This window comes from Chinchilla lanigera, unplaced genomic scaffold (assembly GCF_000276665.1).
Source record: "Chinchilla lanigera isolate Chin_1 unplaced genomic scaffold, ChiLan1.0 scaffold00125, whole genome shotgun sequence".
NCBI lineage: Eukaryota > Metazoa > Chordata > Mammalia > Rodentia > Chinchillidae > Chinchilla > Chinchilla lanigera.
Genome location: NW_004955526.1, coordinates 194,892 through 219,334, shown reverse-complemented (window position 1 = coordinate 219,334; position 24,443 = coordinate 194,892). Strand labels below are relative to the sequence as shown.

General features: G+C 39.4%; 2 protein-coding genes across 7 annotated transcripts in view; one reads left to right on the top strand and one right to left on the bottom strand.

Annotated features, from left to right (window-relative positions):
- Positions 1-1,479: 1,479 nt before the first annotated feature.
- The window catches only part of Trappc3l (trafficking protein particle complex 3-like), a 97,236-nt gene continuing 74,272 nt past the window's right edge, over positions 1,480-24,443 (bottom strand). For 4 of the 6 annotated variants that reach the window (XM_013507365.1, XM_005409744.2, XM_013507367.1 and 1 more), the window contains 3 exons: positions 9,568-9,726; positions 5,061-5,246; positions 2,441-3,416 (listed from right to left, as the gene is read on the bottom strand). In XM_013507365.1, coding sequence (XP_013362819.1) covers positions 3,297-3,416; positions 5,061-5,246; positions 9,568-9,726 — 465 coding nt within the window. In that variant the 3' untranslated portion in view covers positions 2,441-3,296. Of the gene's footprint in view, positions 3,417-5,060; positions 5,247-9,567; positions 9,727-24,443 lie in introns of all 6 variants that reach the window. The other 2 variants (XM_013507364.1, XM_013507368.1) reach the window with 2 other exon arrangements.
- Fam26e (family with sequence similarity 26, member E) lies at positions 6,007-15,364 on the top strand. Its single transcript, XM_005409741.2, has 2 exons — positions 6,007-8,277; positions 11,636-15,364. The coding sequence occupies exons 1-2, from the start codon at positions 7,525-7,527 to the stop codon at positions 12,023-12,025; spliced, it is 1,143 nt and encodes a 380-aa protein (XP_005409798.1). The 5' UTR covers positions 6,007-7,524; the 3' UTR covers positions 12,026-15,364.

Here is a 24,443-nt window from a genome sequence, read left to right as displayed (position 1 = left end):
CCCTACTACTTTGTTTGTAACTCTGTATTGTCTGTATTGTGCTTGTGATATGTTGTAAAATGTTGTATGTCTGTTAATGTTTCCCTCCTTTTATCTTTAAAATAAAAAAATTGAAGTAATACATATGGCTCTCCAAATTCTAATGAATTGCAACTTCTCAATTCTCAACATCCCTCAGGATAGAGAACATGTTAAACATGAACAAGCCATTCTTTTAGGTACATAGGGCATCTTTCCTGGCATCACCAAAGTCAAGGGAGCCCCGTCCCTCCAGGATGAGAAAAACAAAGAATAGAGAAGACCCCATTTTGTAGCCATCACTAGTTCCAGCACACAGCATTACTAAGAAGATCAGATTAAGGTGCTTTTAGGTGGGTAGGCTTTAATAGTTGGGTTAGGAAAGAAAGCAGGGATTGGGGCAGGCTGCAGAATACCTCAGGCAAGAGAACATTTTGAAGAGAATTATTTGGATGTTTATTTAAGGAAGCCCTTAAAAGTGGGTCTCTATGTGTTCCTGGGGAGGTAAGTGCACTGTGGACAAAAAGGCAGTTGATCAGATGGCAGAAAAACAAGTTTTTAGATGGATTGAAAGTGAGCCTTAAAAAAAAAAGAAAGTGAGCCTTCAACTGGAGGTACCAGTTTAAAAAACATGACATCATGCTACCCCTTCCGCTATCAGAAATCTTGATTCTATTCATTTGTGTCACAGGCCTGCAGATCTTTCATTGGTGCTGCAGCTGCTCCAGGGGCCCTATCTGCTAGGGCTACCTCAATGGCCCAGAGACAGCTAGGTAGAGGGCAACATCTCCTGTGGTCCTCTAAAGTTCAAAAGTGTGGAATTTCAGTGCTCATCTATGTCATTTAAACCCACTGATACGGTTTTAGATAATTATCATGTCTGATTCTCTCATTTTGAGAAAGACACAGTGACAGAGGGGCAGAGAGAGAGACAGAGAGAGGCTTTGCACAGGGTCTTAGTTGATGGGAATCCTAGTTGACTTCTATCCGTATCACTTCACCAGCTTCTTGTTTTTGTTGTTGTTTCTACAGTGTTATGAGTCAAATTCACGGTACTAAGCATGCTGGAAAAGGACTCCACCACCAAACACACCCTTAACCCGATCTACATCAGTTTTAACTTATGGTGTCACAGTAACTGTACTTGTAATTTGAGCTTTCCGCCTCGTGATAATGCTCTGATGAAGATTATTGTTTATTTAATCCAGTATGTTTTCTTTTTTTTTTTTTTTATGGCATTGGAGATTGAACCCAGGGCCTTCACACTGGGCTACAGCCCTACCTCCTCCCACGGTATGCTTTTATTATATTTTATTTTTTTTGAGATTGGGTCTCGCTATGTTGTTCAGGCTCCCTTTGAATTCACTATGTAGCCCAGATTGACCTTGAACTCATAGTAATCCTCCTGCCTCAGCCTCCCAAGTGCTGCAATTATAGATGTGCACAACTACACCCAGTTCTAGCCCCTTCTTTTCTTTCTTATTTTGAGACAGAGTCTCACTAAGTTGGTATATTCCCAAGGCTGGGTTCAAACATGGGATCCTCCTGCCTCAGCCTCCCAGACTGCTAGAGTTGAAGGTGTGTGGCACCTCACGCTGCATTTTCAATTCTATTTTTATTACTATTATTTTTTGAGGGCACCTGAGGGCAGGAATGCCCAAGAGGGCCTCTGCCCAGCTCCACAAATAAAGCGGCTTATTTATAGTCTCTCCAGGCTCCAAACACTTGCTGCCCCGCCCCAACCCAGGGGAGAAGAGAGCCGTCTCTAGGGGAGCCAGGAGAGGCTGGCCCTGGGCAGGCGCATGTCCTGAGTGGCCGGGCCAGGGAGACAGCAAAGGCATAAGGCCCTGGGTGTTCTGTCCCAGGGCAGAGGCCTGGCTCGCCAGAGAAGGCAGCATGGTCAGCTCTGGAGGGTCAGCTCCCAGGGGTTAGGCCAGGGTCAGTACTGCCACAGTTCTGCTCATAGGATGGTGGAGCCTCTGAGGGGACAGAGTGAGGTCTGCAAGGGTCTTGTAGCTTATCTTTCCCCGGCCCAGTTACCGACCTTTGCCCTCACCATAAGGGTCGCCCTGTGTGCTACACTTGGAAGGAGAATCAAGGCACTGGTGGTGGGCAGGGCCCACCGAGCCCTCTGCAGAGTAGGGGACAATGGCACCTGCAGAAATGCATGAAGGAGGGTGCAGAGAGTTGGGGGCAGGTCTGCCATTCTGAGCACAGGGATCGGGGCACCAGGTGCAGAACCCAAGTGAGAGGCAGCAGTTGCTGCGTGAACAGCTTTTGGTACAGAGGGAGACCAGGTAGAAGAAGTGCCTTGGATTTTAAGAATGTTCTTGTCACAGACAAAATACACTTTGGAAGATTTTTTTTTTTTTTTTTTTTACTTTGGAAGATTTTTTCAGGCTAAAAACGATGACAAAATTTATTTTTTCTTCCCATTTTTTATTAGTACACATTTGTGATACATAGTAAATACATTTATCCTAGGGAATTGGTACATACACACATTACATGTTGATCCTTTTCAGTAAAATTTCTCAGTTCTTGAAAACTGTGGGGTAAGGAACTACTCTCTAAGAACATTATTTACCACTCCTTTTACAGATTTCCCAGCTGTCAGTAATATTTCATGCGAAAAGAAAGGGGTAGATACCACTATTGTAAAAAAAAATTAAAATTAAATGAATGCAAATTAAATGCTATTTTTAAATTCTTCAGAATTGGCATCCAAATAAGTACCTTGTCTTGATGATTACAAATCGAGTTTTTGCCTCCTGAAGGTATAAACCAAAATAATATTTGAGAAAAATCATTCATAATTTTTTAAAACTATGGAAAAGTGCTACAAATAGAAGTGTTTCTACAGAGAATGTTGTAGATAGTATTTAAAAACTATGGCTATTTAATGAATTTACGCTGTATCATTCTTTTTTCCAGTGACACAGGATAACATACCAATTACTTGTACAGGCATTGCCCTTTCCCCTTCATTATAAGTAAAATGAATGAAAAGACTCTGAGGATGAGCTGTGTAACACATGGAATTCATGCTTGCCATCTTATACAGAGTTATTTGTATATGAAATCTTGTAGACATGATATGAAAATGTGTGATTTATAAGCAAAATAAAATCCTCATGCCCCACATTTCAAATTTCTGGCTGATTTATAAGCCATTCAAAGCCCATGCTGGTGAGCAATTCTAAATCTCTGCGGCTGTCCATGTGAGCTAATTCCACACGCTTGTGGCCAGGCACCCTGCACATTTAGCATGTTAGCCTTCATTTTCTCCGTCTGTATTTTTTCTTCTCGGGCTGTTTTAAAAATGTTATTCCTATTTCTGTCACACTGTCGCCTTTTAGTCTGTCTTGCAAGAACATGACATCAACAGCCAAATGAACCTGGGGGAAAAAATCAGATCTTTAAAAGAAAAGAAAAGAAAAAAAACCTCTGAAGTTTTCTCAATCTCTTTTTACACCTTTGTTTACTCTCTGCGCGGAGAGGTGCACATGAAACCCTTCTGTGGATGCAGGGCCTGGAGCGTGTGTCCTTTGGAGATGGCCCAGAACCTGTGGGCCTATGCCATTATCAGCTGTGACAAAGGCGATGCTCGACTGGCCCCGAGGTGGGGGACCCATCGGCTGTGCTTGCATGGCAGGGCTGGGCCCGACTGTGGATCCTTCTGGAGAAGAACACGATGCCCACCTCAAAGAGAGCCTGCCCTAGTGTGCGTGGCCTGGCAGAACTTCCATGGATTCTTAAAGGATTCCTCTCAAACTGATTTGTCATAGATCATTGTCATTAGCTAAATAACATAGCCACTTAGTTGAATAATATTTAGCAATCAATTGTGGCTTTGGGGAGCTTTGAAAAAGTATCAACTTGATAAATTATAAATATAAATTAAAGATTGAAATTACTGACATAAACATTTAACACCCAGGCCTTCTTTTTCTTCAAGAAGCATTTCCCATGTCCCCCAGGGCTTCTTTCTGTATTCATTAAAATGTGTTCACATAAGACTGGCAGGATGTTGCTGGCTCACCCTAATAAGGTATTTGTTGTTATTTTAAGTCATTAATAAATAAGACAAATAAATGAAAGTGCCTACTAGAGGCAGAGTAAGTGGAAAATGCCTAAGTCTAGCAGATGATTAATTAGTATTTATTGATGCTTATCTGACTCATTTCCTTCTCTCACAAAAAACTTCTCACTTAGAATTCGATAAAACATAGAATCCCATGGGCCAAATTATCTGGCTAATATAGTTTGTAAAACCTATGCCTCATGTTACCTATCAGCCAGTAGAAAATTGCAGATTGCAATGGGGAATACAGAAGCTAAATTTATCCTCTACTTTTTCTCCCATAATGTTTTTTATGTCTTTGTCAAAACTTAACAGAAAATTAAAATAACAAGGAAACTGTTGAAGCTTTTTGGATATTTAGGGCCATGTGAGGCCTGGTATCTACTTGCCATTTAGCATATATAATAATCAACCACTATCCATGAAACCTGGAAACTTCTTTTCCTATTTTTTATTTAATTTCATGGTTTCTCCCTTTGCCTGTAAATTCCCAGAATTCTTCTCTTTCCTTCCCTCAACATTACGGTCACTGATATAAGACAAGCTTTAAAAGAATGTCAGGATAAAAACATGAGGGTCTGTGTGAATAATATATTATTTCTCATGTTTTTGGATTGTTTATCTTTCCCCTAATTACCATGAATAATTAAAAGTTATATGCACAGGGGATCATTACTGAGTAGCTCAACGCATGTCTAGGGTTTTGGCTACCAGCCGGCCCCATCATTCTTAATAGCGAAGATTCTGTAAAATTAGATGGTTAGCCCTGTCCAACAACTTGACTGCATGTGTATGAAGCTGTGAAAGATTCTGAACCACAATCACCCAGCTGAGCTGCTCCCAGATTTCTGCTTCTCAGCAAGTGTGGGAGAGAATAAACGTTTGCTATCTTAAACTGCTACAGTCTCAGGTAGTTTGTTACAGCTGTACACCTGGCAAAATGAAGTATGTGTGTTACCATTTCCAGGGCCCCTCTGATGATCCCACAGAGTAAATTGCAGTAGCATAGAGAAGACCGTCCAGCAGGGAGCTCTTCCACAAATTCCGAAAGAGGATTCTTGTCTAGAATCAGTGAAAATTCATTTTTGCTTGAATTGTTACAGGTCACACTTGGTGTAACTCCCAAGTACATCTTGAAAGCAACCTGATAAAGATAAAAAAAATTACTGTCATTTGATCTAGCACAAATATCTATTATTAGGACAATCAAATACCCTGTTCTAGGTGCCTCAGCCTAATGATTAAGCAGGTAAAGTGTGAGGTCAGCACTTCCAGGTTCATACTTAACTCTGCAAGTCATTGTGTAACAGAAAATGCTGCCCCCCCCGCCCAGCCAGAATACTTCAGTTTGTTAGTTGCCCAAGTAGTAGTTCCTGTTCCAGTTCCAGTTGCTTCTGTCTCTTAGAAACAGCTGCTCATTGTGATGCACACTGTATAAATCAATCCCCAGTTGGCAAGCCATTCTGCCTCTGTACTTCCTGCTTGCTTATCTCATATAAGCCCTAGACCACCAGAAAGGAGGACCTGATATTCTGGGAATGATCCTGGTCAATGCCCAACAATGTAAATAAATCTGTCTCCAAATCTTGGGTGTTGTTTTGGTGTTTCTGTCTGCCGTTGCATCCAACCCTACTGAGAGTCTGAAATCTATTTATTTTATGGACTATTGTCTTGGTTACTTTTCTCTCATGGCTGAGACAAAATACCCAATGCCCAAAATGAAGGAAGGAAAGGTTTATTTTGCTTACAGTTTGTGGAGGTTTTAGTCCACACTTGGCAGGTTACAAGGCAGAGTGGCACATGGCAGAGGGCTATAGCTCATGGCGGCAGAACACAGCCGAATCCACTCCAGGGCAGGTTGTAACTCTCACATCCATAATCAATCAAACTCTAAAAGCCTGCCCCATGACCTCATGAGGCTTTGGGGGGACACAAAGACACAAACCATAACAACTATCTTAATAGTGCCAAGAAGAGGCTGAAGAGTCAGAAGAAAAGAACTCCAAGATAGAACCTGGGGACAGCAAGCCATAATGAGTAAGCTAAACAGAGACCACAATCACGATGCTGTAGATGACAAGTCTTTGAGAAGGCGCAAAGCATAATGTTAGGACAAACATGAACGGGCTATAATGTGATCCTCAAGAATGACTGTTTCTTTCCAGGACTTGGAGAGATTTACAAATGCAGAAATGAAACAAATTCTGGGCACTATTTCTCTTAAACACCTAGTCTCACAATGAGTAAACTAGTCCTTAGAGAAGTAAAATGATACACTCAAGATCATAGTATAACTTGGTTCCTTGGCTCTTAGTCCAAAGCCTGAATTTTTCACACAGGGTTGGATATTAAAACTTATCAATTAATAGAAATTTATCAGTTTAGGATACCACCTTTCAAATGCTTTAGTTATTTTTAAAATTAAGAGCAGTGTATAGCAGAGAAAAGAAACTTTTCTTATATTATTTGTAATTTGAAGTACTAAGAATGATCTTTTTCTTTCTTCCTTTCTTTGTTCAGTACTTATTGAGCACTGCCTGATTAGCACCATGTCTGGCACACAGTGGGAGTTCAACAGCCATTTACAGAAAATTATTGAATGAGTATCTAATCTATGTTTGGCATCATGTTGAGGCCCAGGACACTCAGATGCTGAGTGAGCATTTGCAGGGAGACAAGGTGAAGAGGCAGTAGGGCAGAGACGTTGTACACAGTAGGGACATGTGATGGCACGGCATACCATGATGAGCTTTGGGGACATCCCATTCAAACAGTTTACAGACAGTGGGGAACCCTAAAGACGGGATCAGGTTAATGCAGAATCACATTTCTGTTTGAGAGGACTCTCCTTTGTGTTGCACAGAAGATGAATTTAGGATTGAGGGAAGGTGAACATGAGGTCATAGAGAGATTATCAGTCAAGATGTTACCATGATAGTCTAGGAAGGAAATCATGAGGACCTCTCTCATTTTGTTTTTTCTTCAAAACTCAACCATTCCTTAAACATTTCCATATAAATTTCAAATATCTGCCATACTAAAAATGGTTTAATTTTCTAATACTACTCCAGTTTTAGAAGTCTGGAATCTCTGTCTTCCAAATCTGAAGTCATACAGCAAGAGAAAAAGCATTCAATGTGAAACTATGGGTTTGGAGGTTTCGTCTAGATCCAAATAAACTAACTGTCTGAAACCCATTTCTACTATGTTGATTTATCTTGCTGTAAAATTCCTAGGCTGTTAGTCATATGAGTGAGAATTTCTTTCTCATTTTTAACCTAAGCCACACAGAAATAATATTAAAAAGGAGGCTGTGCATTTTGATTTACTCTGCTCAGGGTTTAGACTCCTGGGTCACAGCCCAGTATCTACCAGTAGGAGGCATTATCTGAACACTGTTGGGAAACATGCATTCCTAGGGAATGACATTGTTTTCTTATCTGGCCAAATTCAGCCTGAGACTTGAGGACGTTGTTTCTAATGAACAAAGAGCTCCACCCTTGTCCACTGCGACAGCCATAGCCACAGCTGCGGTGTCAAAGGCAAAGGCAAAGGCAAAGGCAAAGGCAAAGGCAAAGGCAAAGGCAAAGGCAAAGGCAAAGGCAAGGCATTTTCCCTCTCTGTGCATCTCCAACATGGATGCTTTTCAGCCCATTGTAAAATTCTTTCTTAACCAGAAAACTGCTATTGGCTACAGCTTCATGGCTTTGCTGACTTTGGGAAGTGAGCGTCTCTTTTCACTTGTGGCTTTTAAGTGCCCCTGCAGCAGTGAGAATATGGCTTATGGGCTGGTATTCCTTTTTGCTCCTGCCTGGGTGTTACTGATCCTAGGATTCTTTCTGAACAACCAGGCATGGAAGCTCTTCACAGGCTGCTGTGTGAATCCCAGGAAAATCTTCCCCAAGGGCCACGGTGGCCGCTTCTTCTATGTCCTTGGCCAGATCACACTGAGTGCACTGGTGGCTCCGGTGATGTGGCTTTCTGTGACTTTGCTTAATGGAACTTTTTATGAGTGTGCCATGAGCGGGACAAAAAGTTCAAGAATCCTGGATCTGATCTGCAAGGGCAAGCCCAAAGAATGCTGGGAGGAACTTCACAAAGTATCTTGTGGCAAAACTAGCATGCTGCCCACGGACAATGAAGAAGTGAGACTGTCCCTGCAAGCCCAGTCTCAGGTAAGAGCAAACTTGCCTCTTTCTCCCAGCCTGAGCCTGAAGTTTTCCATCTGTCCTATTTTCAACCAGGGCTAGTATGAGTATGCCAGGATATTTTGAAACTAAGTGGAAATAAGAACATAATGTTCCCGTAGCATTAAGACAATCTCAGGAAAAGTTTTCTAGAGGCTGGCTGGCTCAGGAAAATTGTTGATTGGATTATATCTTTTCTATTTCCAAAAAGAAAATATCCTCTGGGTTATGTATATGGAAATACTTAGGTTCTTTAATACTGTCTCTCTGGATTGACTTTTGTAAATAATGTACAACATCAAATCATAAACTGAGTGTTAATGGCTGACTGTAATTAAAAATTATTCATTTTCAAACTGGTTCCTTAGAGAAACACAAACATGCACTTACTAAAATACAGCTAAAACAAATAAACTAACATTTTTAAAAGTTGCATACAACATAATTAGTGTAGTAATTCCCTGGAATGGTTTCCAGCCACTGTTGTTTCTATGTAGAAATACTGTCAAGATTGAGAAGAATTTCCCACATAAACTACGACTCAGTAGTCTTTAAATAGCCATCAGTGAAAAGTGGCCATGTTCTCCAGGGAGATTAGGTCTTTTACTCTCTGTGCTGTTGAACTAAAGAAGTTCTAACATTACTTTAGACTCTCAAAATTCAGGCTTTTTTATTTGGCAGGAAGAAATCATAGCTTCACCTAATTGGTTCAAGGAAGTAGCTTGCCAACTCTCCAGACACCTGAACACAAATGAATAGCCCTGCCCTGGACTTAGGAAAAGACAGACATCCTATTTGCATTCCCCAAACCACAACAAGCAGTACCAGAAGATGAACAGAGTTGCATTTGTCAGGAATAGTATTTGTTTCAAAATAAATGCACCCAAGTAGTATAATTTTACTTTTTCAACAAGGATTTGGATTTACAACGTATCAAAGCAAGACTATTCTTAAAAATCATACATCCCAAAGTCATTGACAGTGAAGTCATATTCTTTCATGAACTGATAGACCAAAATATGTCCCAAAACAAGACCTTTTCTTCAATGCGCAAAGCACATCTTAGATAAAACATGTCAGGCTCCCTTTTGTTGAAGGAAGGTATTAATTACAAATGTTATGACAATGAATAATTTATTGTTGTCCTCAGGCAACCAAGCTCCATTCAGGCAGTGCCACATCCAAACATTTATCACTGTGTAAGCTTTTCTTCTCTAAACACAGGCACAAGATTTAAATGATACACATTCTGTCATAGTGTAGACTGGGCACAATTACCTGTTGACTTTGCAGCAGAATGAGAAGGACCTGGGGCTGATTCTTGTGGGAGGAGGCCTGAAAGATGTGGATGAAAGGAGCTGTAGCAAATGCAGGTGCGTCAACACAGTCCCGACCAGTAACTGGGCATGTGGGTGGAAGTGGAAAAAGTACATTCATCTGTGAATGGGGCAGAACAACAGGAAATCCAGCTGGATGAATCTCTAGTCTTAAGGGTGTTAGAATGGAGTAGTGGAAAGAGCTCAGCCTTGGAGGTAAATTTGGGATAGTGTGGTACAGTACAAGTACTGTATGTCCCTGGATTGTTGGAAGGTTTAGAGACAATGGACATAAATGAGCATAAGACGTGTAGTAGGTATTTCTAGTTGATGAGAAAATTGTCAGGATTTGGGGAAGGAGAATGATGTAAAACAGGATCTGAATGAGCACTCTATTGAGGGAGCATTCATCACACTCTTGTTTGACTTTGGTATAGTGACGGGGGTAGTGGAGTGAGCGACATGAAGTTTCAGTGGTCAGGCCTCAGGATGGCTGGTCAATGCTAAGTCATGGAGAGGTGGGAAGGCATTGGAAGTTGATCAAACAGTTTATGACTCAGCTAAAATCAGCTCAGATTCTGAAAGAAGATGGCCGAGAAGAGGACCAGTTGTGGAGATCAAAGAAGGCAGATGATGGAAGGAAAAGGAAGATCTGAGGTAGACAACTACGTAGCTGTACCTGACTCACAGATCACAGGTACAGAAGGAGATTACGAATTCAGTAACGCTTTCACACAAATGTATATACATTCGAAAAATAGCAGCAGGAGATAGTAGCTACCCTCACTGAATGTACTTGTGTGTTCAGCATTATTTCACCAGATTCCCCCGAATACACTCTGAGATGGGGCACTCCCATTTTATATTTGAGAAACAGAGACATAGTAAGGGGAAAGGAAGATTTATAGCCAAATAATGCCCATCCAGGGTAAACATTCACACAGTCTGAGACCTTTCACTACAACCTCATGTCTGAGCCAGAGTTTTAAAGCCATTGATCTGGAGCACATTTGCAGTTTTGCTATGGTATAAATAGACTCGTTTGCAATTTATTGTTTCTATTCTCAAATAAGCCTGTTAAAGAATACTAAGGTCATTCAACAGTTTCAAAGAGATCTTTTAGTTGGGCAAATATAAAATATTCCATTTATAAAAAACAGAATTTGAACCACAAAAATATTTAGAAATATGCTGACCTACACAGCCTTTCTTTTTAAAATTAACAACAAAAAAACCCAGAAGCATAACGTCCATTCATATTAAGAAAAGAGTTTGTTTTAATCACTAAAATTCAGAACAAAAAATCTTTTAAGGTTTGGCGTGATGCTTTTTTTCTCAGCATTTAGACAGGCTTTAAATTCTGATAGCTTTAGCCTCCTATTTTATTATTTGTCTCTCTTTACCAAGAACAGTGAGTAGTGAATGGCCTTTGTCCCACAGACTGCTACTCTGTAAACAATGTCACATGGGAAAATTGGGTCACTAGCCTTATATGCATTGTCAATGTCTAAGAATATATGGCTACTTAACTGGTGTTAATTAGCCATATATTGTTGCATTCTTTCCACCCAAGCCAGCAACATAACAGCACCCTCCACAGGGTGGTGGACAATGGTCTGGAGCCCTCTCCCCAGGATGCTGAGACCACAATGATTCTCGCGGGCATTGCTCAGATGACCGCAATTACTCCTGCACAGAATTCTTTTCTCTAAAAGATAATACTATTTGGGGACTTGGCTTATTCAATTCTTGAAAAATTTATATTTTTTACTCTTTTCCATTTGCTGGCCTTCTGTTTATTTATTCATTTATTTATTTATTGTTTGCATAGCAACAATATTAGGGAAGAGAATAAATATTAGGTAAACTTTATTTTGACGGATGAAAGTGTTTATCAAGCACCATAAATGATTTCAAATGAGGTATGATAAGGATGGTGGTGATGATTTAGCTATTCCTAATCATACTACTTCAGTTCCCTGAAATGTGATTTTGCTTTCATATGTCCTCAATATATCTTTTTCCCTAAGATTCTAGGATGGTTCCTGATTTGTTCAGCATCTTTCTTCTCTCTGATCACCACTTGCTATGCACGCTGCCGGTCTAAAGTTAGCTATCTGCAGCTAAGTTTTTGGAAGACATATGCACAAAAGGAAAAGGAGCATTTGGAAAATACATTTGTGGACTATGCCAACAAGCTGAGTGAAAGAAACCTGAAGTGCTTTTTTGAAAACAAGAGGCCAGATGTCTTTCCCATGCCTACCTTTGCTGCCTGGGAGGCTGCTTCAGAGCTGCATTCTTTCCACCCAAGCCAGCAACATTACAGCACCCTCCACAGGGTGGTGGATGATGGTCTGGAGCCCTGTCCCCAGGACGCTGAGACCACAATGATTCTTGTGGGCACTGCACAGGATCTGTAGCTCTTGTACCACCACTGACTCACAGCTCTCAGCAGTGCATCCATTGTGACAGCCTCCCGCTGACTCCATAACAGCCTTGCATCTCTCTGTTTTCTCCAAGTTAGAACTTTCTCACTAAACTGTGACAAAAAGGGAAACATCTTTAAAGTTCTCCAGCACACTTAATGTCAGGATCAAATTGATGTGGATGATGATCTTGCCTGGATGGAGGAATGGGCCTAGGAGGTGCAAACACTGCTCTAAGTTTTAAGATTTTGTGATTTAGCAAATAGCTTTTATGCAAGAGGTTCCCCTACTCTGGGCAAATATGAGTCCCAGTGTCTGGCAGCTGAAGCAGTGGTTTCTGAAGGAGCCAGAAACTCTGACTGCAGAGTGCTGGATGCAGTGGCATCTGAGGCACTGCTAGCAGGACTCCTTTTTGTGCAAATTCAGCCTAAGGCAACCTGTGCCTTTTAAGTTATATGAATTTCTCCCATTTGAAATTCATTCCCTTAGAATCTAAAGACCCCGGTTCTCAAAAACAGCCAATTACAAGAACAGGTTGTGCGAAATCCAAAGACTTCTACATGTTTTCACTGTATGATGCAAGTATGTCCCTGGAGGTGGGTCACATCATAATGCTGTGGGCCCTGGGCACTTTTTCTTTCACAAACAAGTTTCTATGCACAGACATGACTACATTGATAGAAATACAAACAAAATATGCAAACACTTTAATCAACCTAGAAGTTTACTTATCGTCTTCTGAATTTGAAATTAAAAGCATTCTCATGGGTCCTCATGTGGCATGATGCCTACTATGCCACTAGTCCATCTCAGTCAGTTTGGGTTACTGTAACACAGTGTCATGGGCTGGGTGGCTTATAAACAATCCAGATGCATTTCTCACAGTTCCAGAGGTTGGGGATTCTGAGATCAGGATGCTGCGTGTTCATGTCTAGTGAGGGCCCTCTTCTATTTTGCAGATCGCTCAATTCTTGCTGAATCCACCCACAATGGAAAGAACAAGTAGGTTCCCCTCGACACCTTTTTATAAGAGCACCAATCCCAAGTGTGAAGGCTCTGCCCTCATGATATCATTACCATGCAAAGCAGGACCTTCTAATAGCCTTGAGGTTTAGGGTTTCAACAGAGGAGTGGGGTTGAGGAGTACAAATATTAAGACTGTAGCAGGGTAAACTGTTCTGACTCAAGGTCTGGGAACACTGATCAAAGTATTACTAGTATTAAACTAGTTTACAGTTTTGCATTTATCAGAAATGATGCACATTTATATATATCCACACTGGTATGTGTGTGTGTGCATGTGTGTGTGCACACATGCATGCACGCATATACACATAAATTCCCCTTGAGTATCTGAGTGGAACTGTGCTTCAGGAGGAGAGACCATGTTATTCACTGTGGCTCACTCCTGGCATCACTGGGAGTCCACAGCTCCGGGTGTGAGAAAGCTGGATATTAGCTCCTTATTACCATAAGCCAAGATGACAAACAGGCTACAACCCTACAGAGCATATCTATGACATTGTGTCTTATAAGAAAAAATATATATTGTGTCTTTGTGCTCATTCCTGTCGCAGAACTTCCACCAACCTTGGGATTTACACAATGCGTCCCTTTGTATACCAATGATATGAAAGGTAGCCTCTAGGTGGGAACTGGATTACAAGGTTGAAACTTTCAGCCCTATCTGCAGACCTCCCAAGAATAGAGGGGCTGGCCACTGAGTTGGTCACTGCGGCAAACAAGGTAATCAATTATGTGAACCTAATGAAGCCTCCACAAAAGCTCTCCAAAGGACAGGGTTCTGAGAGCTCTAACACATGGAAGGCGGGATTTGCAGAGGAGGCACAGAAGCTCTCTCTCCCTTCTGCTCATACGTGGTTCTAAGCATTGCTGCCAGTTGGTTGTGCCTGAACTGTGCCTTTTATATGAAACAAGTTAATAGTAAGCCAAGCACTTTCCCAGAGCCGAGAGCCACCCTGGCATATAATTCAGCATGAGGAAGGGCTCATGAGAAACTGATTTGGAGGGAGGAGAAGGTGGGGAGAGATGGGAGGAATTAGCTATGAGAGGGGGCAGAAGAGATGTAATAAAGAGAGAGAAAATTCAGAAACAAATGCTTGTCTTTAGTCCTTCTTGGCCTGGATCTCCTCTTCCCTTAAGTGTCTGCTGAGATGGAATAAAGCAGATGGAAACCAGCCTCTGCCTGTATGTCTCTGGGGATGGATGAAAGAGTAAAGCAGTAGTTATCAAAAGTAGCTTAGTTACAGCAAGCTGACAACTAAGGAGTTAACTCTGGGTACCCTAAACCCCAGAGGCATCCTATAGTTAGAAAGCTCACACTCATAGCAATCACTGCCTTATTCAAGAATATTCACGCTGACTAAAAAGAAGCCAGCAGCCTCGGGTACTTTTTAACTGCAGCTTAGTAAGCAGCAGAGGAGCTCATCCTCCTACTCTGAGAACGAGTCACCCCAGGATGAGTCAGATGCTTCTCCTGACTCCTGGTCTTAATTTCTTTAGAACACTGCTTTAACTCAAGAGGAAAACAGGTCTAAAAAATTGTGTCTGTCCCAGGGACAACCTTGGAGCTAATGGGTGGAGACAGGATGGGCAAACTGGTATCTGCCCTTGAGAAAGGAAGCTGGTTTCCGCAGGGGAGATTTCAGAAGAGTGGATAGTGTGTTGTCTTAGGTTAGGCAAGCAGTGTTTACCACAGGAAGCTGTGCATAAGGGATTTATTAATAAGGAATGTGCTTGGGAGAAACCTGGTAGCAGAACAGACACAAGCAGCAGTGACGTTTCAAGTGAAGTCTCAGTCTGATGGGGAATTAAGGGTCATCAGCATCTTTCTCTGGGGGCTCTAGAATGCTAACTGGGACTTCATCCCAAAGAGGGCTCTGAGGCTTCTCTGGCTGTGAGTCATTCCTGGGTAGCAGTGGTCCAGGGTGTGACCCTCCAGAGAGTAGGACGAGCATCCTGAAATTAAATATCTGGAGAGAATGCCGGAAGGGTCCCACTAATATCTGCTCTGCCAGTCTCCTATAGGTCTAGAATTGAAGAATACAGTGACAACCCTGGACTGCAGCCAATCTAAGCCTATGCTAACTTGCTTTTTAAACTTCTAATTTCCTTTAAAACCAAAGGACAACACATGTGCGTACTTTACCTTCTTCTACAGCTGTTGCTCTGTTACATAAAAGCAAAGGGGTGGAGAATGCTCTTTGAAATAACGATGCTTTTGCACACAAGGAATACATAGAAGGAAAAAATTCAATGACATGAAACATCTATTTTGTGAAATTATCCTACGAATAAATTGTGTATAATGTACAGGATTCTTTTTTTCCCTGTGAAGTTCCTACTTGCTTGTTCAGACTGTGCTGATAAACAGCAGGTTTTCGACATACTCAGCTTATTCATATCCAGTGGGAAAAGGGAAAGAAAAATTATTTACCAAAGAATATAAAAATAAACATTGGTAGACAAATCATTACATAATTCTATGCATTACTACATTTAGAAATACATTGATGTGTGTATATGTGTGTGTACATCCAAAATAATGTTTTAAAAATATATATGGTTTTCTACTTGGGACCTCTGACACATCACCAAAATATGTATATTTAACAGGGAAATGATGAAGGTACTGATTTCAAGTATGATACTTTATTTCAAATAAATATGGTACCATATTTCAGATTTACTATAAAAACTGGTAAAGATTCTCAAGTCTCCAGCAAACTCCCATCTCTTCTCTTCTCACCTGGCATCTTTTAACTACTAACTTGAGACAAATCACCTTATAAAGGATAAGACTTATTTTTGTTCACAGCATTGACAATTGTAATCCATGGTTGCTCGGGTGCATTGTTCTGGGCTTGTGGCAAGGCCATACCCCATGGTGGAACTCCTGAGCAAAACCACTCAACTCATGACCGGGAAGCAAAAGAAAGGAAACACAAGGAGCTAGGGTCCTATCATCATTCCCTTCAAGGTCTTCCAGATCCAAGCTATAGCACAAAGATGCTACTCTCTTAGACTGGTAGTTCTCTAAGGCATGTATCTCGATTTCTAATAATTCCTTCTCATTTTTCTCTGCTGTACAAAGCAGGCAATATTTAGTTTCTTTTATGGGCTTATTATTTTTGAAAATAATTAAGAAAAATCTAGGTGGTTAATGGAGGTTAGGTGGGAAGAATCTGTGTCAGTGGCTCTCAATACTGAATGCATTTTGGAATTACCTGTGTGGAGGTAATCTCATTGATAATCTCAATGTCCGGTACCACTCCAGAGATCTTGACGTAATTTTTCTTGGTTCAGGCCTGGACATTGACATTTTTCAAATCTCCTAAAGTGACTCTAATGTGCAGGCATAGGGGAGAGCTACTGATTCTACAAAGGAAGTTCATAGAGGCAGTAACGTGTGTGAAGCTGCAATGCTATCTGGTTTTCACACAATGATGTGTAATAAAGGTTTAGCAATTACTTCTCTGGGAAAAACATCCTAATTTGGCCAATTTCCATATTACAATCTCAAGTTACCAAGGTGATATCCTTGTGTGCTGAGTTAGAAAGAGGTACTATCTATGGTCTTTATAAAGCATGTATGTACTTCAAAGAAGGTTTTTACAATGGGTTTCTTTTTGTTTTTTGAAGTGATATTGGTTTTAGCCAAATCAACTTCGGAGCATTTTTCGTACATCTATGTGTCATTTTAATAATACCTACCTAATGTGTTAGTCAGGGTTCTCCAGAAAGAATCAATATGATTATATATATATATAAGAAGGGAGTTGTAGGAATCAGCTCACATAGCTCACGAAGTTATGGAGCGTGAGATATCTCATTATATGCCATCTGCAAGCAGGAGAAACACAGGAGTGGGTATCATGGTTCAATCCAAGACCAAAAGCCTGAGTATCAGGAGAATCAGTGCAAATCTCAGTCTGAAGCCAAAGACCAGACAACCTGGAGTTCTGATGTTTAAGGGTGAGAGATAGAGAGACATAGAGAGACAAAGACAGAGAGAGAGACAGAGAGAGACAGAGAGAGAGAACCTTACAGCCCTAATTGTTTCACTTATTTTAGCTCAGTCCTCAGACACAGGAGTAAAGAAGCCAAGAAACCACTGTGGAAATTCCAGCCAAGGTACACATGACGTGGAAAAGAAGCTGGAGCCCAACCATCAGCTGGACCTGAAGGCCCCAGATCTAAGGTTCTGTACTGCAGCCAATTCCAGATGTTTAAGTTTACCCAGCTGAGGCTGCAGGCTTTATAGAGCAGTATCCACTATGTCCTGTACCAATCCCTGACCCAGAAAACCATGATCTTAAATAAATGTCTAGTAGATTAAGCCACAAAATTTGGGGGCAATAGGAAATAATGTATAGCCAAACACAAATAAATAAAATCCAGAACTTATACAAAAAGAAAAGTTAGATGCAAATTGTATTTAGACATATATATATATATATTTTTTTTTTTAAATTTTTAATTTTTAAAAAAAAAAAAAAAAAAAATTTTTAATTTTTTTTTGGTACTGCGAATTGAACTCAGCACCTTGTGCTCACCAGGCAGGCACTGATGCCACTGAGCTATATCCCCAGCCCTAGACATATATTATACCAAGATTATCTGCATAGCTTTTTCCCTCAATGTTTTCTTTTTCTTTAGGATCCAATTAGCTGTATCTTGTTCTGATTTAATAAATGCTAACTGTATACCTTTTCAAAATTAGCTCCACCAATGCCAGGGATAGAGCTTGGTGGCACAGTGCCTGCCTGACAAGTGCAAGGTCCTGAGTTTGATTCCTGGTACCAAAACAAAACAAAACAAAATTAGCTCCACCGAAGCCTGAGATGCCCTTTTAATTATTTTTGGTTAAAGTTTGTTTGAAAGGAGCACACTGTTGTGGGTTAAATGCTATTTATTTATTTATTTATTTGGTTAAATGCTATTTAGAATAAGTACATATAGTGTTAGGAGGAGTAACACACTGAGCTATTATTTGTCATTATGACTGAGGACAAAAATAACAGTGAGGGAGGTTACAGAGTAGGTTGGCCTTGAATAACCAGGAAATGGGCTTGCCTTCAAGTCTTGTTCTTCAAAGTGTTATCTTCAGATCACCAACATCAGCATCACAAAGCAGCTTGTTAGAAATGCTGAATGAGACTCTGCCTTAGACATGCCGGTTCAAGCCCTCATTTTCACAAGATCTTAGCGGATTCCTATGCAACTTAAATTTAAGAAACACAAGTGCAGTATTTCTCAAACTTAGCATATGTGAACATCATTTGGAGAGTTTATTACGATGTAGATTGCTGAGCTCTATCTCCAGAAAGTCTGATTCAGTAGGTCTGGAGGGAAGTAAGATGATCTGCATTTCTAGCAAGTCTCAGGTGATGCCAGTATTGGTACAGAGACCACACCCTAAGAATGGTGGCTCAAAAGTAAAGCATAGGGGGCTGGGGATTTAGCTCAGCGGCAAAGCGCCTGCCTGGCAAGTGCAAGGTCGTGAGTTCGGTTCCTGGTACCGGAGGAAATAAATAAATAAAAATAATAATCTATGCATGAAAAAGTAAAGCATAGGGCAGGCCACCCTAGAAGATATTCAGAATTTTGTTCTCTGATCCAGATTTTTTGAAGCAGACATCTTTGTTATGACGTAACAACCTGGTCAAGAACTGGGGGTATCTCTTTATTGGCTCAAGAATATTTTTTGCGTTTTAGGAATATTTCAAAGTTTATCTCACAGAAGTTTTACATGTCTTGTAAATGTGTTTGTTATTCTTTTTTGCCATTATTTTGCTTTTCCATTATATCTTCCCAATAATTGTTATCCAAATATAAGAAAAGCTATTGTTTTATTATAACAATTTTGTTATTTGTAGAGCTTTTGCAGAATTAGAAAAGTATACATTTTGCACCCCTTTTGGGCTATGATGAGGCGAGCAGCTTTGCTCTCCACATGTTGCTGTCATGAAGTTTTGCTTCGTCACAGGCTCAAAGTGATGCAGCGAAGTAATCCTGGACTGAACCACTGAAACCATAAGCCCACATAAAGCTTTCTTCTTTAAAAGTTGCTTTTCTCAGTATTTTATCTCAGCCCCAGAAAGCTGACTAACACATCAGGTGGCTCAGTTTTTCCACGGATCAATGATATAAAAACAGGAGAATAAATGTGATACAGAAACTTAAGAACTAAATGTAAAATGTGAACCTTGATTGTATCCTATTTTGAACAATGAACTATAACAAGATATGTTTAAAATATTTAGGGCAATATGAATGAGCATTAGATATATTGTCGTACTACCTAGGATTTTCTTTAAAACACTCCAGAAAAAAAAGAGAGCTGCAAAATGAAACAAGACTGACAAAATACTGATACTTTTGAAGGAAAGTATATAGGATTCATTGCATTATTCTGTTTACATTTGTGTATATTTGAAAATTTTCACAGCAGTTGTATAACACAACATACGCTCCTTGATTTTTTTGCTGAAATATTGCCGACTCCCTCCTGTTTGTCTAGAGTTTAGCCTCTGGTATCAGTCTCAAAAAAGTGTTCACAGGAATGGATACCCTGAATTCTCACATCTTCAAACCTCTTCTATATGCGAAGAAAGCTTGGCTGCCTCACATGCTCTCTGCTTGAGTGTGCTCTATGTGTCAATTTTACTCTCTTGTCATGTGTATAGTCTGATTCCAACTCTATTTCTGATTGATTAGTAACATGATCCTTTTATCTGTGTCCTCAGAGTATTCCTTCTTTTTAAATTTTTAATTAGACATGTTTGCAGTACACAGTGATTACACTCAGTGTAAGGGGGCTGATGCACACACACAAACATCTTGGTCATTTTTACTCCCCTGCCTCACTACCCTGCCTCTCCCTCCTTCCACACATTCCCTTCCCCTCTCCACAGAGTCCACCTCCCTGCTTCTCATCATGTTTCTTTTATTCTTCTCTTCATGATATTTATATTCTGATCCTCTCATATTGCAGAACCATGTGATAGTTAACCTTCTGTGACTAATTTGTTCCACTTAGAAGTATGGTTTCGAGGTGCATTCACTTTCTCACAAATGACTCAAATTTATCTTTTCTATTGCTGAGTAGTACTCCCTTATGTATATATGCCACATTTTCTTAGTCCATATATCTGTTGATGAGCATATAGGCAATTTCCATGAATTAGCTATTAGGAGCTGTGCTGCTAAAAACATAGTTATGCATTTGTCAATTTAATATGGTGACTTTGACTCTTTTGGGAAGATACCAAGAAAAGTTATGTCTAGGTCAAATTGAGTTCTTAGCTTTTTGAGGAATCTTCATACTTATTTCCATAGTGGTTGTACTACTCTACATTCCCACCTACAGTGTAGAAGGGTTTCTTTTCCACACAACATTGCCTGAACCTGTTATTTTTTGAGTCCTTGATAATAGCCATTTTTACTGCAGTTAGGTGGAATCTCAATGTTGCTTTAGTTTGCATTCCATTAATGGTCAGTGATGCTGAACATTTCTTTATATGTTTATTGGCCATCTGTCCTTCGTCTTCTGAGAATTATCTATTCATTTCAACTTCTCATTTTTTATTGGGGCTTTTGTTTTGGGGTATCAATTTGAGTTCTTCATATATTCTAGATTATTAGCCCTCCTCTTAAGGAGTAGCTTGCAAAAAATTTTCCCGTTCTGTAGGTTATCTCTTCACTTTGTTGGTTGTTTGCTGTGTAGAAGTTTTATATTTGATATAATCCCACTGTGAACTGTTGGTATTATTTCTTGGGCATTTGGGTCCTGTTCATGATTTTCTTGCCTATGCATATGTCTGCAAGCAGATTCTGTGTTTCTGTTTTTATACATAAGTCTGTGATCCATTTTGACTTGATTTTAGTACAGGGCAAGAAATAAGGATTAAAATTCATTCTTCGGCATGTCTATCTCTGGCTTATATTTTTGGCCCCTTTGTTGAAAATAAGATGGGTGAAGGCCTTTGGAGTTTTTTTTTTTTTGCATCCTCTATTCTATTCCATCAGTAAATAAGTCTATTTTTGTGCCAGGACCATGCTATTTCTCACTACAGTAGCTCTGTAGTATAATTTACAGTTTGAGATTGTAATAAATGCCTTTGGTCTTGCTCTTTTTACTTAGGATTGTTTCAGCTTTTCTTGGTCTTTTCTGGTTTCATACAAATCTAAATTTTTTTTCTAGTGCTGTGAAAAAGGCAATGATATTTGGGTTGAAATGTATTATATCTATATATTATTTTTGCAAAAAAGGCTACTTTGGTGATATTGGTTCTGCCTATCTAGGAACAGGGGTGTTTTCCATTTTCTAATATCCTTATTGGTCTCTACTTTCAGAATATATATATATATAGTTTTTTTTTTTTTTTTACAGCGGTTTTTCCCTTTCTTGCTCAGGTTACCTCCTGTGTGTTCAATTTTCTTGGAAGCTATTACAAATAGGATTGTTTTTCTGATTTCTTTTTCTTTTTTTTTTTTTTTTTTTTTTTTTTTTTTGGTTTTTCTCCGGTACCGGGAACTGAACTCACGACCTTGCGCTTGCCACGCAGGCGCTTTTGCCGCTGAGCTAAATCCCCAGCCCCTTTGATTTCTTTTTCAATGGGTTCATTCTTTTTTTTTTAATGGGTTCATTCTTGGTGTATAAGAATGTCATTGATTTATTTTAGTTTTTTATTTTAAAGAGAAAAACAATAACAAAGTAACAACAATGAAGACAAAAACAAAACAATATGCAACATAACAACAATTGTTGAATTCATACCATCTTGTTTAATGAAGCTCTGTATCATTTCTAATTTTTTTATTACTTGTTATTGTCTTTAATTGTTTGATCAATCTTGCATTCTTATATCTGGTAATCTGAACAACTTTGCTGATGATTTATTTTATTTTGTATCCTCCCACTTTTCTGAATTTGTTTATTAGTTCTAAGAGTTTTCTGTTAAGAGTTGTTTGGATTTTCTATAAAAAGAATCTGGGATTTTCTATATAAAGGATAGTTTGACTTCTTTCTTTCCTATTTCAATCTATCTTATTTCTTTCTCTTGCCTGGTTGCTCTAGTTAACATTTCAAATATTATACTGAATGGAAGTGGTGAGAGTGGACAGCCTTGTTTTGTTCCTTATTTTAGAGGGAGTGTTTTAGCTTTTCCCAATTTAGCATGATTTTTGGCAGTGAATTTGTTACAAATAGCTTTTATCAGCATAAAGTAAGGTCATTCTGTACCTATTTCAGTCAAGGTTTTTGTATGGGGGATGCTGGATTTTGTCAAAGTTTTTTTTCTGCATCTATTGTGAAGATGATGTAATTTTTATCCTTACTTTTGTTTACATAGTGTATTACATTTATCAATTTACATGTTTTTCTGTTTTTGAGACAGGCCTTCACTGTGTAGTTTAGACTGGCCTTGAACTCACTCTGAAGCCCAGGCTGACCTTGAACTCACTGCAGTCCTCCTGCCTCAGCTGGGATTACAAGCATGTGCCACCATGTGTGCTTGATTTACATATCTTGAACCATCTTTGCATCCCTGGGATGAAACTAATATGGTCACGATATATAATATTTTTAATGATATTGTACAGTTTGCAAGGATCTTGTCCAAGATTTTTGTGTCTATGCTCATTAAGAAAATTGGTCTGTAATTTTGTCTTTTTTAAGATCTTGTTGGTTGTAGTAACAGGATAATGCTAGCTCAAGGAATGTGTCTGTCAGTGTTTTTTCCTATTTATTTCATGGAAGGGCCTGAGGGGTATTCTCTCACAGCATTCTTTCTCTATATTTAATGTCCAATAATGTTCAATAATTTAATGTCCAATAGATATTCTTTCAAATAGGTCATTTAGAAAATTTTTTCTGCTACAGGATATATTCTTTCATTGTGGAAAGTCATGTTCTTCTATTTGAAGAAACTTGAGTTTGTGAGCTTTCCCCCTTATTCCTCTTCTTGCTCTTTATGATTTTCAAGATACTCCAGTAATCATGTGCTTCGGTTCATGAACGGTTCTGTTTGCAAACAATTCGGTTCACAAATAAAAGCATTCACCAAAATTTTGCTTCTGTTCCGCAAGCTCCATATTGGGTGACAAACAGGACCACAGCCCTCTTCCCCACACAAACACAAATGCAGCCACCTTCTCCCAAATCATTAAATTAAGTTCATAAACTGAGACAGCACTGCATATGGTTTTGGTTTCAGAACTAGATTACTACTCTGTTCCTACTGAAACTTTATTAATTTAATTCAAAAAACCATACATGTAGCTGTGAATGTTGATTTACCTAAATTTCACAAGCATACCAAAAGGAAGGTATGATGGTTTCCACTCTTATAAATCATACCATAAAGCAGTTAAGCCACCCTTAAGCTACAGAACCTAAATTTTAGCCCATATGTTCTGACTCCTAACTTCCATCCCACAAACGCTACCTCATGTGCTGCTGTTCTTGGGTGTTCCCTTAACCTTTGAAAGGCTGCTTCCTTATTTGTGAAATGAAGATGTTGAATAAATCAGTACATCTCAAAGATTCTTTCCACTCTGTCATCTTAAATCTGACACCTCAAAGCATGTGAGTTCCTACTCAATTCGCTTTCTTCATGTCCTCCTGAGAAAAGTCTGTCTCTAGGTTTCCTGACCTTTATCTGGTCCCTTAGTTCCAATGCTATCTAGCTTTTTCACGCTGAGTTTCTGCATATTTGGGATACTTATGCTCAAACTGTGTGTGTACTGTATCGATGAGGCCAATTTCTCAGTTTATTTTTATTTCTTTTGATAAAAATGACAAGTGATTAAAAAGGAATTTTTAGCAGTGGAAAGTCATGAAAGACTGAGAATATTCTTTCCTCAAACTTTAATTTTTACATACTTTAGAACTCATCTTTCTTTCTGTTTGACCAAGTGGCTCTTACACCAATATCAGAAAGAAATTGTTTTTCCTTGTTTTGTTGTTTTAATTTTATTTTTATCAGTACATGTTTGCAGTACATAAATCTTCATGTTTTAAAATGTAATGAAAATTGAGACTGAAATTGGGAAAATGAATTACTTAATTTACCTCATCACATTCACTGAGTCATTTCAAGGAACAGGATAAACAAAGTAAAGACAGTTCAAGTGATAAATAACTTTACTTAAGAACAGACTTCAAACTGTGTGCCTCCTTTAGGAGGGGCCATAACCCATAAAGTCATGACCAATAACGTGGCAAAAACAATCTAGATTTTAACATATAGGAGTGGCCTGCAGTAATGTGACTGCTGATGGTTTAACAGAACAAGATTATTCGAGTCACTGGAGGAAACATGAGGGACAGTAACCAAGGTTTTAAAAGTTTGTTTCCTGGGGCGGGGAGCGCCAGCCTTCGGGCTGG